This window comes from Mercenaria mercenaria, chromosome 15, assembly GCF_021730395.1.
Source record: "Mercenaria mercenaria strain notata chromosome 15, MADL_Memer_1, whole genome shotgun sequence".
NCBI lineage: Eukaryota > Metazoa > Mollusca > Bivalvia > Venerida > Veneridae > Mercenaria > Mercenaria mercenaria.
Genome location: NC_069375.1, coordinates 9,172,241 through 9,189,030, shown reverse-complemented (window position 1 = coordinate 9,189,030; position 16,790 = coordinate 9,172,241). Strand labels below are relative to the sequence as shown.

The 16,790-nt window shown below is 35.4% G+C and overlaps 2 protein-coding genes across 2 annotated transcripts in view; both read left to right on the top strand.

The window, feature by feature from the left end:
- The window catches only part of LOC123546205 (uncharacterized), a 33,197-nt gene extending 22,452 nt beyond the window's left edge, over window positions 1–10,745 (top strand). Inside the window, exons 5-11 of the mRNA XM_053525727.1 lie at window positions 823–1,007; window positions 1,646–1,655; window positions 1,962–2,022; window positions 2,372–2,461; window positions 5,248–5,340; window positions 9,867–9,971; window positions 10,740–10,745. Coding sequence (XP_053381702.1) covers window positions 823–1,007; window positions 1,646–1,655; window positions 1,962–2,022; window positions 2,372–2,461; window positions 5,248–5,340; window positions 9,867–9,971; window positions 10,740–10,745 — 550 coding nt within the window. The remainder of the gene's footprint in view (window positions 1–822; window positions 1,008–1,645; window positions 1,656–1,961; window positions 2,023–2,371; window positions 2,462–5,247; window positions 5,341–9,866; window positions 9,972–10,739) is intronic.
- A 348-nt stretch (window positions 10,746–11,093) lies between these two features.
- On the top strand, window positions 11,094–11,786 carry LOC123546196 (uncharacterized). Its single transcript, XM_045332393.2, has 2 exons — window positions 11,094–11,381; window positions 11,686–11,786. The coding sequence occupies exons 1-2, from the start codon at window positions 11,174–11,176 to the stop codon at window positions 11,784–11,786; spliced, it is 309 nt and encodes a 102-aa protein (XP_045188328.2). The 5' UTR covers window positions 11,094–11,173.
- The last annotated feature ends 5,004 nt before the right edge of the window (window positions 11,787–16,790 follow it).

Genomic DNA, 16,790 nt, shown 5'->3' with positions numbered 1-16,790 from the left:
AGACGTACAATTACTGTACACACCTCCCGCTTCGAGAACGCTGTTAAGATTTGTCCGGCTAAATCGTCTTTTGTTTCACAAAATAAAAATCACAGCATTTTATATTTGTAGGAATGATTTTTGTTATATTTATGACCATTTGTATTGCTTTTTGTGACATATCCGACCGATGTCATTTTTACAGTTCTAAAGAACAAATAGGTTTTACGTTTGTGAAAGGATTTACATTTGGGAGCCCTACATATGTAGCTTTTTGAAACAGTTTAGGTTGTATCTGATGACATTCCTAAATTTTAAGATCAAATTTCGCAGTGGATGAAATTTAGACATAACTTGATAATGTGTAGCTAGGCCGCAAAAGCGTTCTAAAAAAACTACTTTGTATCCATTCATTAACCAACCAAAAACACATTCAGTTCTCCAAACGATCAATTAGATCTAAATTTGTGTAAAGAAGAAATGTTTAAGAAATGAATGTGCTTTGCTTTTTTGCCAAACCAAAAAAAATGTATAGCACACACACACCCAAACACATGCGAACATTGGGGCTTTTCTCAGCATCATATTCTATCTCTTGATCTCCTTAAGTTACGCTACTGGTTAAATTAAGTTATCAATCTAGTTCAAGCGAGCTCTAGTGATGTACAGGTTATACGTAGTTTCGGAAAATTAATTTCGCTGACCCGATCGCTCTTGCATTTTCTGAAAACATTAATGAGTAATACACTTTAGTTAACACAATTTAAAGCACTTAAGCATTTGCAAGAAGACAGCTTGCCAGTTTTTATTCTAAAGCTAAAACATGGCTGTTTTAATTTTAAGCATATTCGTATTGAGGGTCGTGTTAGTGATGGGTGATGTACAGTGTGATTGTAGTGCTTTGACATTTATAAAACAACTCGTTCAACAAGAGATGTTTGAGAGAAAACTAGAAATCAGCATGATTCGAGATGAACTTCGGAAAAATTCGCCAGCGCCTGGATTAATCAAAACCGACTCTTCCACAGGTAATAATACTTTGTTTTTATTTCATTAGTTCCTTCTTTAAAAACAGCACTTTCCTGATACACAGTAAACGATTTTATAAACCACATTTTTAAGATCCATTTTTTTAGAATTCATGTGTGTGCTTAAGTAACTACAAACACACACTGTTGGTGACAGTAACATTAGTAACATAAAATCTGTAAGAAGATCCTATATCAATTATCATATATATCCCAATTCTGTTGACTAAATGATTACCTACTTTATCTAAATTCAATTCGAATAGGTTAGTCTATCAGTACACGTTTGTAGAGAGGCTGGAACCAAAGACTTTGCCGAGTATTTAAAAAGGCATCTGACACTGGACAAAAGGACTGGTGCTGAAATCCTGTGCAAAGTGAGAAATCCAGCGACCAATGACAACGGACGGCGAAACATCTCTCATTTCAGACCTTGGTTAAAAATGCTTTTGAAGAACGAAAAAAATTGAAAGAATATGCTTTTATTATCAGTTCAAAAACAAATTGAACTTTAAAAGACATTGTATCTGAATTTAAGCAGATCAGACATTTTCGTCAATGAAACCAGACAAAGCAATGGTCCAGAAGATTATGAACAATTAGAGAAGATTATATCAGAGCTGTTTTCTGTACTTTAGGATCATTACAGTATAAGCTCTCAAGAACATGTTAGGCAAATGAAGCTGGTATCTCAGCAATTATGGAACGATTGTGAAACAATTGGAACAAAATGCATCAAAGAAAATGGAAATTTCCAGAGAGAGTGTGGAGGAATCTGACTTGAAGAGGTAATACGAATTCAAAGCAGTGCAAATGAGATTGCCGATCATGTGACAGATATCAGTGAAAACGTTCGCGAAATGTTTTATGCCTAGATTTGCTGAAAGCTGGCGTCAATGATTAAAAACTTACTGGTTAACAGTTCTGACGAAAAATATCACAACTCATGTTCAGTTCGGGAGGAAACACATTAAAGGGCAGAGAGACGGTTGTAGCTATAGTCTTCCAGGTAAAGGTAGGTCTATATAAAAAGGGAAAAACAAGAAAAGTTTTTGAGTTAAGGTAAAGGGCCTTTTGATACCAGTTACATAGTTTAATGGAATAATACTTACTGGAACAAAGAAAGTTTTCTACAGAAAAAAAAAACATCTTGCGTACCTTAGATTATGCTACTAGCTTTGCAAATGGTGCTTTTGATATACATTCTAACTTACATTATAATTGTATTGCATTTTGAACCAAACAGTCGTTTACGAGTAGATGTGCCGGCTTCTTTTTTCACCACTGTCGTAAATAATGTGTACATACATGACTTGGGTATTTAATGAATGAGGTAGGCAATTATGTTATGTTGTTTTTCACAGTCTGGAACCTGTCAACGTGCTGACTGGGAACATCATGGGGAAAAGTGCTACCACTTCGCAACTCAGCCTATCAATTGGTTTGATGCTTCTGTGAGTAGTCAAAATATATACTACATTTCAGCGTTCCAGTATTTGCTATCATAATAGGTAATGATTATACACATGGTCATGATTTTAATGATAAATGATATTATTAGTTTAATACATAAAACATGTTGTATTACGATATCAAATGCCTGGCAAATGTTATCACATCTCGCCGATACGACGGTGAAACTTGCCTATTGTGGAAACAACTCGCCTTGTCCAAGCCAATTCAAATCACTAAAAAATTCGCCTATTGCGGAAATCTTGTGATTCTATACACTACAGAGCTACCGACTTTTCTATTGAAAACAGATTTCACAGCTTCTGACCCTTTGTAATTTTACAGTAGGCTATTATAGTTAGGCACTGCATTCTTACACATATTTTATTTCCAGTGACCTTGTTTTTGCTTCCAGATATTCGACGGGAAGATTTATAAATATAAATAAGTCATTCATTCTGTAAGGTCTGTCGCTGAGAAAGCATTGCCCTGGCGGAAATAGAACTTCGAAGGCGCGTTCTTATTTTCTGAGTCAATGGGATAGCTTTGGCTGTTTGTTTTAAGGCATGTCGTCTCCCTGATCGTACATAAATACCCTATCGCAGCATTGTTTTAGATTAAATACAACGGAGCGTTAACCCGGCGTGGCTACTCAATGTAGTCTTAATTATTTCGTCGTCATCATTATCCCGCGACGAAGTCGGAGGGATATAGTTTTGGCGTTGTCCGTCCGGAGCTATATCTAAGAAGTAGTTGGGAGTATTTTAATAAAACTTCATAAACATGTTCACAACTATGAGGTTATGCGGCCAGTCAAGTTTCAGTCAAATTACCCAAGTAACACCAGAGTTATGGCCCTTAAAATTTTCTTGTGTTAACTATATAGGCTACTATAAATATGACAATATCTGCTTCATAACTTGTGATATAAATGACTTAGAACTATAAAATTTAAAAAAGAATTAAGATCACCATAATGTGGTTGAGCACATCCGGATCTCTTTATAACTTTAGAGTTATTGCACTTGCATTGTTTCAACCACTCCCGATTTGTACATAACAAACCACCATCATTGGTAGAATTTATTAAGGTATCGATGGAGGCCTTGAGAAACAAAAATCAAACACGACCAATTCATCGAAAAGAAAGACGACTGTTTGAATGAAAATTGAACAGCATGTAATATAGGTATATTACTTTACGAAAACAAGTGTCAGTATCTGATATAAAATTGAATTCTGAAAGTGGCTGCCAAAAAGGGGGCCCACTTCCGGACAGTTAAAACGCCTTAAAAAACTCACCCTTTTCACAGAACGTTACACATGTTTGTTTTGATGCAATTGCAATAGCGTGCGAGTGAGTGAAAATTTATCGTACCAAGGTGGAACATAGTTTTCACGACAATTGTTTATTATTTTCTTTATCAAAATGGCATTCATTTCAAAGGGAGACAAACATTTTCTCAAAGATTACTTAAAATTATCGAAAAAGTTGTTTCGCCTTTGGATAATGAATGCCTTTTGTATTTAAAAATAATTTCGGGAACCAGTTGTTCCTTTGTCACTGAAATTGCCTTTTGTAAAGAAAATAAAAGATAAACAATTGCTGAAAAACTGTGTTCCACGTTGTTTATGCGAAATTTTCACACTCGCACGCTACTGCAAAATGCATCAAAACAACATGTAGTAAATGTTCTGTTGAACATGGTGAGTTTTTAAAGCGTTCAACTGTCCGACAGGTGGAGCCCTTTAGGCAGCCTTCCGAATTACAATGTTTATATCAATATATGACACTGGGTTAAGTTAAGTACTATAATGTTTTACATGTGTTTAATTTCATGTCAAGCAAACTCTTTCTTTCTTGATTTGGTTGTGTTTGTTTGATTTTGTTTTTCCAGGCCTCCATCGAAACTTAACTTCTTTCGTTGTTTCTCCATGCACATTTATTATAATATGTGAAGTTGTTTACACAACACTGGTAACCACCTTGCCTTGGTCACACCCTCCTCCTCCCAACCTCCTACCCCACCCCCCCCACCCCCAACACTAACCCCCCCCCCCAAACAAAAAAATAATAATACCTTTTTTTTTTAATCAAACCTTCCATGAATGTTTTCAAACATGCAAAGTTTGTACCTCTCTGCACCCAGTATGCCCTCCACCGATTATGTTTCCTCCCTCCCCCACCCCATTTTTTGTTTTTTATTTTCTATCATATTTTATATTCAACATGTGAAGGTTTTGTACTCTCACATGTCACCCCGCTTCCCAACGCTGTCCCCCACTCCCCCAAAAACACCCCCAAAAGCATTTTCATTTTCTGTTAAATTGATTTTGAAATAATGGGAATTTTTTGCTTCTCAGTAACAGCCTTATCTTCTTTGCCGGATATTTTTTTTTTGCATTCCTCACACAATCCCTTCCGGCGGGGAATACCAATTCATCGAATTTGCTTGTTAAATGTAGATATGGTTGTGAACAAAGTCCAGTTTTTGTTTATACAATAAAAAGGAAAAATAGAGTCTTTCTCTTTTGGAATTCACATAAATTAATAAATACTATACATTCAATTAATAAAATAGCCGATAATTAAGTAATCATTATCCCTCTAGCCTAGCCATCGTAAATGTGTCTCAGGTCTCATGTTAATACAGCTGTCATTGGCATTATAATTTACGTGATTGAATAATGCTACAACAACAAGAATAGTGATTATAATTATGATGATAATGATGCTGAATCTAATAATGAAAATAATTTAAATTTTGTTAACTGTTGTCCATTGCAGGAGAAGTGCAAAGAATTAAATGGTGATCTTGTAGAAATAGAAAGCAAGGAAGAAAATGATTACATAACGGTTCATAGTAAAATCGGAAACAAAGTTGGTATTTTTATTTCAATCTAAGAAAAACAGTTATATTTTCTCCTGACAATGCCCTTACATAGTAAGAGAATGTGAGAGATCTATATCTGGATACCGTGTTACTGAAGTGTCGGTAATTTAAACGCAGCTGCTAATCTATGCATGAAAAAGATATGTAAAGGAATTGTTGCTATTGATATGTTGTCAAAGATAGGTGTATTAAAATGATGACTACAAATATTTAATTCCGAAATCCTGCATATTCTGCTCATACTCTGTTGATAATAGCTAGTAATTATATTTCACATTCTAATTAGGGACACAATGGACGCGGAGAAGCTGTAGCTCATTCACAAGGTTATTACATTTTAAATAGAATTATGGGCTTTGAAAATCTCTTTACAGGCCCGTCTATTGGAATTGGATTGCATGCCTATACAAAAGAGAACTCTTGGCAGTGGGACTTCAGAAGCGTCTTTTAAATATGAAGGTTTCCGCAAACTGGGCGCCCAGCGAACCTAACGATGCAGGTGCAAATGAGGATTGTGCAACCATATTGGCAACTGGTCAATGGAATGACTTATCTTGCGTACGAATGTTACCATTCATCTGTCAAAAAGATCCAGAATTATGATTCATTATCCCTCACTCTCCAACTAACAGCTGTCGCTCATCTATTCATTGTTTCTAAATGAATATGTGTATTAACTCTGTGGATGTAATGGAACATTTCTGGTATCAAACCATATATACTCTATATCGCAGGTTATAGATAGGCAAGTTACTTGTGTGTTGACAATTAAAACAAAAAAGAATTACTATATATATTTCTAATGACAGTACTAGTATTTACATGATATCGTGTAACATTATGCATGGCCATTAATGATACTAAGGGTTGTGCGTGAACTTAGCCAGAGTAGCCAGAGTTCAGACAGAGTTCAGCCAAAGTGGCCAGAGTAGCCAGAGTAGCCAGAACTCTCGTTACTCTGCTGGTCAGAGAAGCCAGAGTTCAACCCGAGTAGCCAGAGTTTCTAGGGATTTTAAACATGTTCTGGAATACTTGATAGCAGTGTAACCAGGCCCCGTGATCGAAACATATCAGTCTAGTGAGTGTTTGATTATTGAAACTTAATGTCATCATTTCTATCTAAATTAATAATGTTTTAAAAAAATTTCAAATTCTGAATAGTTTCAAGTGGCTATTTAGAAAAGCCAGAGTAGCAAGAACTCTGGTTACTCCAGCTGGCCAGAGTAGCCAGAGTCTCAGCCAGAGTAGCCAGAGTTTCTAGGATTTTAACATGTTCTGTCTATTGGTCAGCAGAGTAGCAGAATTCGCAAGTAACAGGATTTTCATTTGTGCTCTCGGTTACTTTGGCTGGCCAGAGTGGCCAGAGTTTCTAGGCATTTTTTCATGTTCTGGCTACTCTGGTCAGCCTTTATGTATTAAGTAATTCATAAAACGGACTTCAAAGAATTGTCTTATTTTTCAGACAGCAGCCAGAGTAGCCAGAACATGTTAAAATCCTAGAAACTCTGGGTAGCAAGAGTAACCAGAGTTCTGGCTACTCTGGCTGAACTCTGGCTACTCTGGCTGCTCTGGCTAAGTTCACGCACGTTATTAAGGGCACATATTTCATGGTTCTCTGAATAGTTATTGAATGCCTTTATGTGCTGCATTTTATAATACTATGACTGCATCGTTATGGTAATTATTAAGAAGCGTTTGGATTGATTTAATCTATTTTCTAAACTTTAAATCATATTCATTTTCTATAAAATAGCTAAACTATAGTAAAGGCGAGGTCAGCAACTTTAGATGAAGTATGAGAAATGCCACGGTGTTATCTATTTGGCGTGCTGATATATAACATAATTATAAAATGTTACTGGATAGTTTTCTTAAATAGACCTTATCAGAAAATATTATATAATAATTCCACTAACATGGCATGAGAAATGGTCAGCAGTTGACACATCATCCTTTACGTTTTTACTATATAATTCTTGTCTCCTCGACAGACTGCAGACAGCCTTAGCTTCCGCACATAGCTGTAAGATAATGGGTGCCTCTCAATTTTGGCATTTACGATTCTAAATTATTATTATTAAATTTATTTTATGTTGAAAGACTATTTTTGAACTATGGATGACTTAATATATGAAAGATCGCATATATTCATTTAAATGTGCATTAGAGAGAAAGAGGAGAGAGAGAGAGATTTTATTGTCTGATTAATTCAGGATAATTTTCGGGCTTTGGATTGAATAAATCATATTAAAGAACTATGTACCTTCAGTTTTTATGCTACTAATAAATATCTACTATACGATCGACAATGTATTTATCCTCTTTTCTAATTTTTCCAGTTTGTTTAGTTCTGCCCATTGTTTTTAGTATGGGCAAACCATTATTTTTAATGGGGGATGTTTCTAATTGATTTTGTACTTGTAGATGTGCAAATGTTGAGTTTGCTCAACCGGTGCTAGAGGGGTGGACGGTTAGCATACATATATCTACGTCATGTACAGGGCTCACTCAAACGAGCCTTCAACCATATTCGATTTTGCTCGTGTTGGCGCGACCTGTGGAGTGTCCCACTTTTTCTATTTTAATAAAAGGCTGACGGGTACAATTTTATACATTTTAAATTATATTTTTTTGCCTCAATCGCGGCGGTCTTTAAAGGGAGTTTTGACGGTTTTATTTTGAGTGGTGTTGGAGTTGTTTCGTTGAACATTTTGAATTTGAAAAGTTTTGTGTGTCTTTTTTTTTTTTTTTTTTTTTTTTTTGAAACATGCGAAAAGCCGTAACGTAATTGCATCGAAAATCATGTGTAACTTTTGTAACCATCCGAAATTATCTCACTTTATAATGTCTGTCTTTTTTCAAACATACATGAAGCGCTTTGAACAACGCACACCTAACGTCATCTAAATAACTACCAATTTCATCCGTAGGTATTATTCTAAATTTTGTTCAGGAACAAAGCCATCCCATAAGAAACACATATAATCACGTGGTATTTGTAGGGGACTTGCATTGGAGGTGTCTCGGTATAAGAAAGAACGACCATGCTGCAAGTAGGCAATTTCCGAAAAATAAACCGTAAATATTTAATTTACATTTCATTGTGCATTTTTGAAAATACTAGTCACTACTTGAGGATTCGCCTAAAACAAAGTGTGTGCAAACTTAAATAATAAACGGAGTATTCGATGTTGGCTGACGCCGATTTTTCACTCTTTTTCTGTCTTTGTATATCTCTGTATATTTTGTGTACATCAATTACTTATAAGTTTATGTTGTAATGTATGTGTCGTAACTACAATAAACCCCTTCGGCAGGAAAAAATACGTGTTTTCAAACATTTATTACGGAGCATAAAACAAAAAGATGTGTACCAATAAACATACTGGCCGTAGCTTTATCAGTGCAGATGGTTCCTATGTTGTCTTAGCTGTGAAATTAACGCAGAACAATTTAACGTGATGCAAACATTCGGGCTTGTACGTATGAGTCAAAGGGATTTTACGTAATAATCGATACAAATGAAAATGGTTGGGTGCACGGCCATTTTCTAAACATCGTCAGTTCAGGACAGGGGAAGGAGATTTTTGACAGTTTTTGAGGTATACATTTATACTGTGGCTTATTGTTTCTTCTCTTGAGAAGGCGGAACACTTAGATGGTTATAAGTCACATGGCGACTGAGAAAATGACCTACGAAGCTGTTGTCATAAAGTGCAATCAACCTTGTTTCTCAAAAATCGTTCGAATAACATTTATGACAGAGCTACTCCAGCAGTATGCAGCACAGTCAAACTGATTCCTTTTGTTTCTTACGTGCATTCTTATTCTATGAAAATACGCTTTCTTTGTCCGAAGAAGTGCTCTTTAATTTGAAATGTTTCATATCCGATGATTAGCACTGTATTCTGAATCTTCGTTCGAAGAACCATACCAGCTAGTTACGAGGCCGGTTGGGCTTCTAACAGTGTGCCAGCTCATAATCAAACTAATATTGAAGAGGCACTGGGGTCTTCCTCTACCGTCAAAGCCGCCGCTGACCTGTAACTGTGTCGGTGTGACGTAAACACGAACTGAAACGGAAATGTGAGTAACATACATACGTCACAAGGTTGGACTACTCTTTACAGTTTTAATGTGTTATGGGAGCAACGAGAACTTTATTCACTTGAAAGATACTCAGTCAAATTCGCAGTCACTAACTGTAATAATACCTATAGAAAACTTCACGATATTTGAAATGTATAAGTGCCTATAGTATGTTAGCTATGGTTGACCCGAAGCACTCACCTGTTGGACCCCTAGTACTGGCTTAATGTAAAGTATATCGCTTTAGAAAATTTTATTCGCCAAAAAATCTTCAACAGACTTAATCTTTTTTACTATCTTTAGAACGAGAAAAAAAAGCTAATAAAATTTAAACCCAGTCTTTTCAAGCTATAAATATGGAACAAAATTGTTCATAGAGCTTTTAACTACTATAAGATGTCTGTATGTTAATGTTATTTTTCAGAAAGACTATTCTTTAAAATGCATTTCATTATTTAATGTAAATGGACCAGAATCTAGGAAGGATAGATACTTTATCAACCTGACTGGTGATATAGTTCATCGAGAGGTAATCATATCCGCCTTCAAAAGTAGTCGGCACAGTGATCATAAAAATCAATTTCAACACACTTTGACGGGTTCACCCATATCCCCACTGTATGGCACATCTCAATTTACGTATTAAATTTCAAAAGCCTTGTACGCTCCTCGATTAGTTCTATAAACTATTTTGATTTACTGCTTCATGTTAAATAGCGGATGGAATAGAGGAGCACTATATTATTGGCGTATGTATAGCACCAAATAGTAGGTCGGCATGACGTCAGCGTTATGAATATTAAAGCTCGGAGACACACAAATATTTAGGAATGCGTAGACGTCTAAGGAAACAGCGTAGAACAGTATTTTATCCTAGGTTCACTTAAATACTTTTAAATATATATGTATGTTCATCTTGTTTAATCTGTACGTTTTACATTCATGATTTTTGTTAATGTGAAATGCATTATTTTTAGTATGAGTATTTTGTTTGTATTTTTGCGTTTTATTTGTAAAAGCATTTGAAAGTGTATTGTGCATGAAAAGAGTGCTATATAAATGTGGTAATATCTAAATAATATAAAAATTAGGAATAATAGTTGTGGCTAATAATCGAATTAAGAATGTGCCTGTGAAAAGTGTAGATCCGTTTGTTTCTGAAATGTTCCTTCTGTAGCATAGAAGATCAAATATTGTAGCGATCTTACCTGGCACTTGCTCGGTGCACTATAATTGTGACATGGACGTCAAATAGTAGGTGTGTTTTATTGAAAATATACATGGTTGTATGTATTAGATGTGAAATGGGCCCCCCCATTTATACATTTAATATTGAATTTACTGTTTCATTTTCAAAGGAAACCTGAATTCTCTTTTTTAATTACACCAGTTGAAAACAGTTACAGTAACCGATACAAATTTGGGGGGCTAATTTCCCCGGATTTCATGTTCTACGAAAATAAATTACCCCTTATTTTATCTTTCTAATTTGAAACCTACGAATTTATACACCCATGAATCAGCATTTTTATGAAACAATGAAATACCATGCCCTTGAAATTAAATGATTGGACAATAACCTATTTAAAGTATTTTCGGAAATATTTCTTTTTTGCTGACCCGATCACTTATGTCGCATTTTCGGAAAACATTTTGATGGCTCGTACAGTTACAAAGTTTATAACACTTCATACATAGACGGCTTGCTGAGAGCGGACTGTAAAGCTGAAAATGAATGTTCTTATTTTAATTATATTGTTGTTGAGGATTATGTCGGCGATGGGTGATCAACAGTGTGATTGCAGTGCTCTAACATTTCTAAAACAACTTGTCCAACAAGAGATGTTTGAGAGGAAGCTAGAAATCAGCATGCTACGATCGGAAATGAGGAAAGTTTCAACAGTGCCTAAATTACTTGAAACCACCAACTCGATGGAAGGTAAATCTTGTATGACTATTTTTTATAATGCCATTGCCTATGAATTTTATTAAACAATTTTAGCTTCTTTTGTTTTCAATCCAGCAACCAATAATCAGCAGTGTAAATATCCATGTTTCTTTAAGGCAATGAAATATGAGGTGTTTCAACATAATGATAATTTTCAATAAAATTTGGTTTTAATGATGACTGAAACTTGTTTCATGCCAACCTTATATTTTTTCTTTACTTAAAGCTGATGTATAGAGCATTCTCTATGTAATTTATTATGAATTGTATCTAAAAGTTTCTGTATATATTTCAGATGTTCATACGCGTGTAGAGAAACTGGAACAACGATTTTCCATGCTGGAAAATGCATCGGATATAGGCCCACAAGAGAAGGACGCCCCACTGGAAGCTTAGGAAAGTGGAAACCGGACAAAAAGCAGCGACAAAACTGAAGAAAAATTGTCATTTTTAGAATTGTTGAAGCAGGCTTTGTCGAACGAAAGCTTGTAGAATAAATTTTTAATTTCATGTACAACGTAACAATCACCTTATGCCCGACAAATGTTCTGATTTCACAACAATATACAGACATTGTTGTCAATGAACAAGCAAGAAACTGGTCGGTAGAATATGAACAATTCGAGAAGAATATATCACAGAAGTTTTCAGATTTTAGGGAATCGTTAGAGTTAAGCCTCAAAGAACATGTTAATAAAATGACTAGTGACATAGAAATTCATCAGGTGACCATGCATCAAGTTGAACAAATGCCTCAAGGGAAAAATGAGAAGGACTTCAGTCTCAGATGTCAACAAGTCGATCATAAGAAGTTGAGCAAAACAAATACAGGTTATCAATGAAATAATTGAATAATGTGACAAATGTAAAGGAAGGCGTAAACGAATGTACTACAGCGATGGGTTCACTTAAAGTATACATGAATGATAGCAAGATTGCTGTAGAGGTATTCACACATGTAGCAGATTTATGGAAAAATTGAGGAAACACTTACAGGCGCGGAGCGGGTCAGTGTAGTTCATTGCTGAAAAAAGGTGAGGTTTTGAGCAGAAAAATTAGTTGAAAAGATTTATTTGATGTTACTTTTAAAAGCTAGCGAGAAGTTCTTTATTTTGTCTTTTTTTGGTGAGTTTCATATAACAAAAGTTGGTGTTTGATGCAGTGCTTTGTTCTATATCTTTTCGGCTAGAATTCTCTCATCTTATTACGTTTTCTTATCAATATTTCACTACTATAAAATATTTGAGTCTTTGTTCTTGCCATTTTGTAAGGTAAAGGTAGATTTTATTTCCCGTCGCTATTGTGAACCATGAGAAGCACTTTTGAGGGACCTATATTTGTAAGAATAATTAAACAATTATACGTACCTCAGCAATTTGCTGGTACCATTTACAACTGGGGGTCGACTGAGGCAATCGTGATAAAATGCCTTTCCCAAGGCCACACCACAATGGGAGTAGCCAGGAATCTTTCCCTATTAGGAAAGCGTATAGTGTGCTCGAAAATAGATCATAGAACGGTAATAATATTTCTGATATTATCAATATACATTTCGTTTTGTTTTTTTAGTTGGAACTGTGGTGGTGTCGGTTGGGGTTAATCAATGGTGAAACGCCACTGGAAATACGTGCAGTCCACTATAGCGCCTGTGGCGAAAAGCTGGTTCATTGCGTCTGTGAGTATTCCAAATATACAACGTAACTACAACAGTGATTTGATTGGTTATTCATTGGTGATGCTGATGATGATATTACAAATTTTGTACCTACTACTGCTGCTGATGGTGAAGGTGATTACGGCGGCATTGATAATACTAATGATGATGATAATGATGATGATGAAATTTGTGGTGGTTTAAAATGCTAGTACATGACGACGATATTTACAATAGTAATAATGCATGTAATAATAATAACGATAACAGATTTAGCATTTATGTCAGATGGAAGTATGACGTTATTTCAACGTGATTGTAATGTCAAGAGTAACAGCGTTACTGAATCAGATCAGTAATTTTATCATTTGCCTTGTGTAAAAAAATAAACGGTATGTATAGAGAAGTATATTATGTTCCCATGTTTTCTTAATCAGAAAATTTAATATTTCCCCCAAAAAGTAAAATTGATTGCTTGCACCCCTGGTAATTGACGTAATAGTATTCTCTCACCGATCCGCACCTCAGCCGTTGTTTATTGCAGAATATACAAAGGCTGTTCCTGCTTTAACGTCATGTTAGAAACATAGATATCAATAAAATTATTTCCTCCTGGCTTTTCCGACAGCATTTTCAGCATTTAATATAGAGTCATGAATTGCTTTCGTATAATTCAAAAACATTTAAGGGAATGACGATAGCGCCAAAGTCTGCTCTTTTGCGTTGTTGCATTTTATGACCGTTTAATAAATGCTTAATGAAATAATGCATTACTAGAATGCATTTGAAAACGTAAGATTTCTTCGTGTTTCGTCATCTGCAAAATTGCATGAGTGGCATTGGTGCCGTCGCCCTATCGGCCTTTTCCCAAAGACTCCGCATCTTTTACTTTTTACACTGTAAATCTATTGCAGGAAAAGTGCAGGGAATTAAATGGTGGTTTGTAGAAATAAGAAGCAAAAGAAGAAAATAGATTCACTTAAACGTGATTAATGAGCGTTCAAGTTGCATATTTTTTCCAATATAGACTACATTGTAATATGAATACTATTTGGCAGTTCAATATAAATTCAATATTTTATATAAGAAGCATGAGATAAACCAACATTCTGTTTGATACTGATATTTTTTCTTTTTCATAGAACGTTAAGGAATAAACTAATTTGATATACAAGTATTTAGTTTGTTTTAAAACTATTGCAGGCGCTTTCTGGATTTGGATTACTAGAACAGTATGGGAAAATCGATGGCTGTTGGAATTCAGCTTGACGGAGCTCAAATTTGGAGATTTCAGAATTGGGCGCCAAACGAACCTAACGATGCCAATGCAAATGAGGATTGTGCAACCATATTGCCAAAGGGCATGTGGAATGATTTCACTTGTTCACAATCGCTACCTTACATTTGTGAAAGGCTTTTATTTATTTGATCTGAACACTTAGCAGCCGTTCCTAGAGACTTGTCGTCCATTCATCTTTAGTTCCACAACGAATGCCAAGTGTTAGGAGCGATAACTCTTTGAATGGTATATGTAGTATAGTCATTTTGGATAAGACATAGAACTATTACGTATATTTCGTTTATTATAGACAAGCATAACTTGTCTAGTATAACTACAGCGCAAATAGCACTCAGTGAATGAGTATGATAATGAATGTAAATTTTTGGCATGAATCTTCTTGGTATTTTTATCGCATATGTTCTCTTCTTTTTACGTACTGAAAGGACATCGTTAAACACGAAAATTCAAACCTTTAAATCAGTTGTTTACATGATGATAAATAATCAAGGGTGTTCGAAAACTTTTGCAAATGACACGTTTTTCTCCGAGATGTTAATTAAAAGTTGATATTTTTTGTCTAGTTACCTTCGAAATAATCCCCTTTAGCCAGAACATATCGTTTCAATCTTTTAATACAATTTTTGAGACAATTTTCATACTCATATTTAGGTACACCCATAAGAAAATGGTGAACTGCAGCCCCCAATGCACTTCTGGACCAATCTGCTATCCAGATAGGTGTTGTTTTTTTTTTTCATTTTTGGAAAGAGGAAAAAATCGCACGGTTGCCATGTCTGGTGTAGGGAGGGTTGCGACAATTCATTGACCTTTTAGACTCAAAAACTGTACTACAGTTGCCGATTTGTGGGCTTGAGCATTGGTCATGTACCAAATGGATTTGCTGCGATCGGTTTTTTGGACAAATTTTCTATTTTGTTCGCAAATTTTTTTCAGGACAACATTCTTGTCGAAGAAACTACCTCGAAGGAAACCATCCCCCCTACCTTTTGGAAAGCAATTACAGATTGGCCACAATGTCTGAAGAAAGGAAAATGGCGTTAAACCTGCTTTGTTGCGAGTTGTTTCGTTTAGCAATACTTGGCTTTTTGCATGTTTCAGGCCCATGTTCTGTTTCACCTCTTTCGCATGGGCTATAAAAAATGGACCAATGTCTCATCCAGTTATGAGTATCAAACACTTTTTCTTATATTTTGGGTACTTCCTTCAGCAGTTGCTTTGCCATTTGCACCTGTAGTTTCTGCTCATCGGTGAGACAAATGGGGGGATCCAGGCGAGCAATAATCTTCTAACCTTTAAGAATTTTCTTCAGATGAAGTGGTAGATGATAAACCCATTTTAGCCAGCGTCTGACACTTGGAAACGCGCATCTTTTAAATGATGGATTGATTTATTATGTATTTGATTTGGTACTGCAGACCTGAGTCTTCCTGAATAAGGTGCATCTTTGACGGTTTCCTGGCTGGAACTGAATTTTATAAACCACCTTTAAACTGTGGAAAATGACATTTGTTTATTCCTATAAATAACATATATCCCATCATGTATGCTTTTGACACTCAATCCCAACTTACAGCGGGCTTTTTATATAACCCCTGATTTTAGCAACATTTTCTATTCGTTTTCTAACCGTTTTCAACGCAGTCTTTATGAGTACAACTGATAGCAATCGAACTTCCATTTGCGGATAAGATCCAGCGGTGTATTTACAACTGTACTGTATTCTATGGACTAGTCGGAACAAACTGTTAACCCAGAATAGAAATACATGTAAAATAAAACTGAATAAAGATACGAAAAGTTAGTTTTCCTGTGTTCCACAAAATTGTGTGGTTATATCTGTTGCAGTTCAAGTTTACCAGTTAAATATGCAAACAGTGTCAAACAGTTGAACATCATCGTAATTGAGGGCAGACAAAGGTGTTCAAATCCTTTTTTTTCCAATTTTGTTATTATTTCTGTTGACATGTCTCCTGAGTAAATAAGGAGAATGAGAATTGTTCGCCTATGCTATCATATCATTGATAGGGAGGATAGTGCATAGCGGTAGTTGTTTAAACAGTAGGTTGTCTTTGTGACCAGTTTCTTGTTGAAAGAGGGCATGGTCTTACTATATTGAGACACACCGAATGTTTGGTGTTCAAACTACTTTACATAAATGCTTTCTGTAGCAGTGTGCGGTATGAATATGTCAGACGAACAGGTTTAGATATTTACACTGTTGTAATATAGGGGCACGGCGGGGTTTAAGATTGAGATTTGGCGCCAATAAAGTAGTTTAAGCTCCTCGGTAGTATTATACATCTGAGCGTTTGCCCGTTCCTGTGAGTTGTGTCCTTTTTTGTGCATGTTTGTATCATTTTGGGTTCTGAATCCAAGTGTTTTCCAGCGTATAATATATACATTTATTTTGGTATAAACGGTAACGTTCTTTAATTGATAGTGA

Excerpts from the sequence above, each read along its gene's own strand:
- LOC123546196 (XM_045332393.2), top strand. The coding sequence starts at position 11,174 with ATGAATGTTCTTATTTTAATTATATTGTTGTTGAGGATTATGTCGGCG. Across the intron at positions 11,382-11,685 it reads AACCACCAACTCGATGGAAG|ATGTTCATACGCGTGTAGAG; the intron begins GTAAATCTTGTA and ends TATATATTTCAG.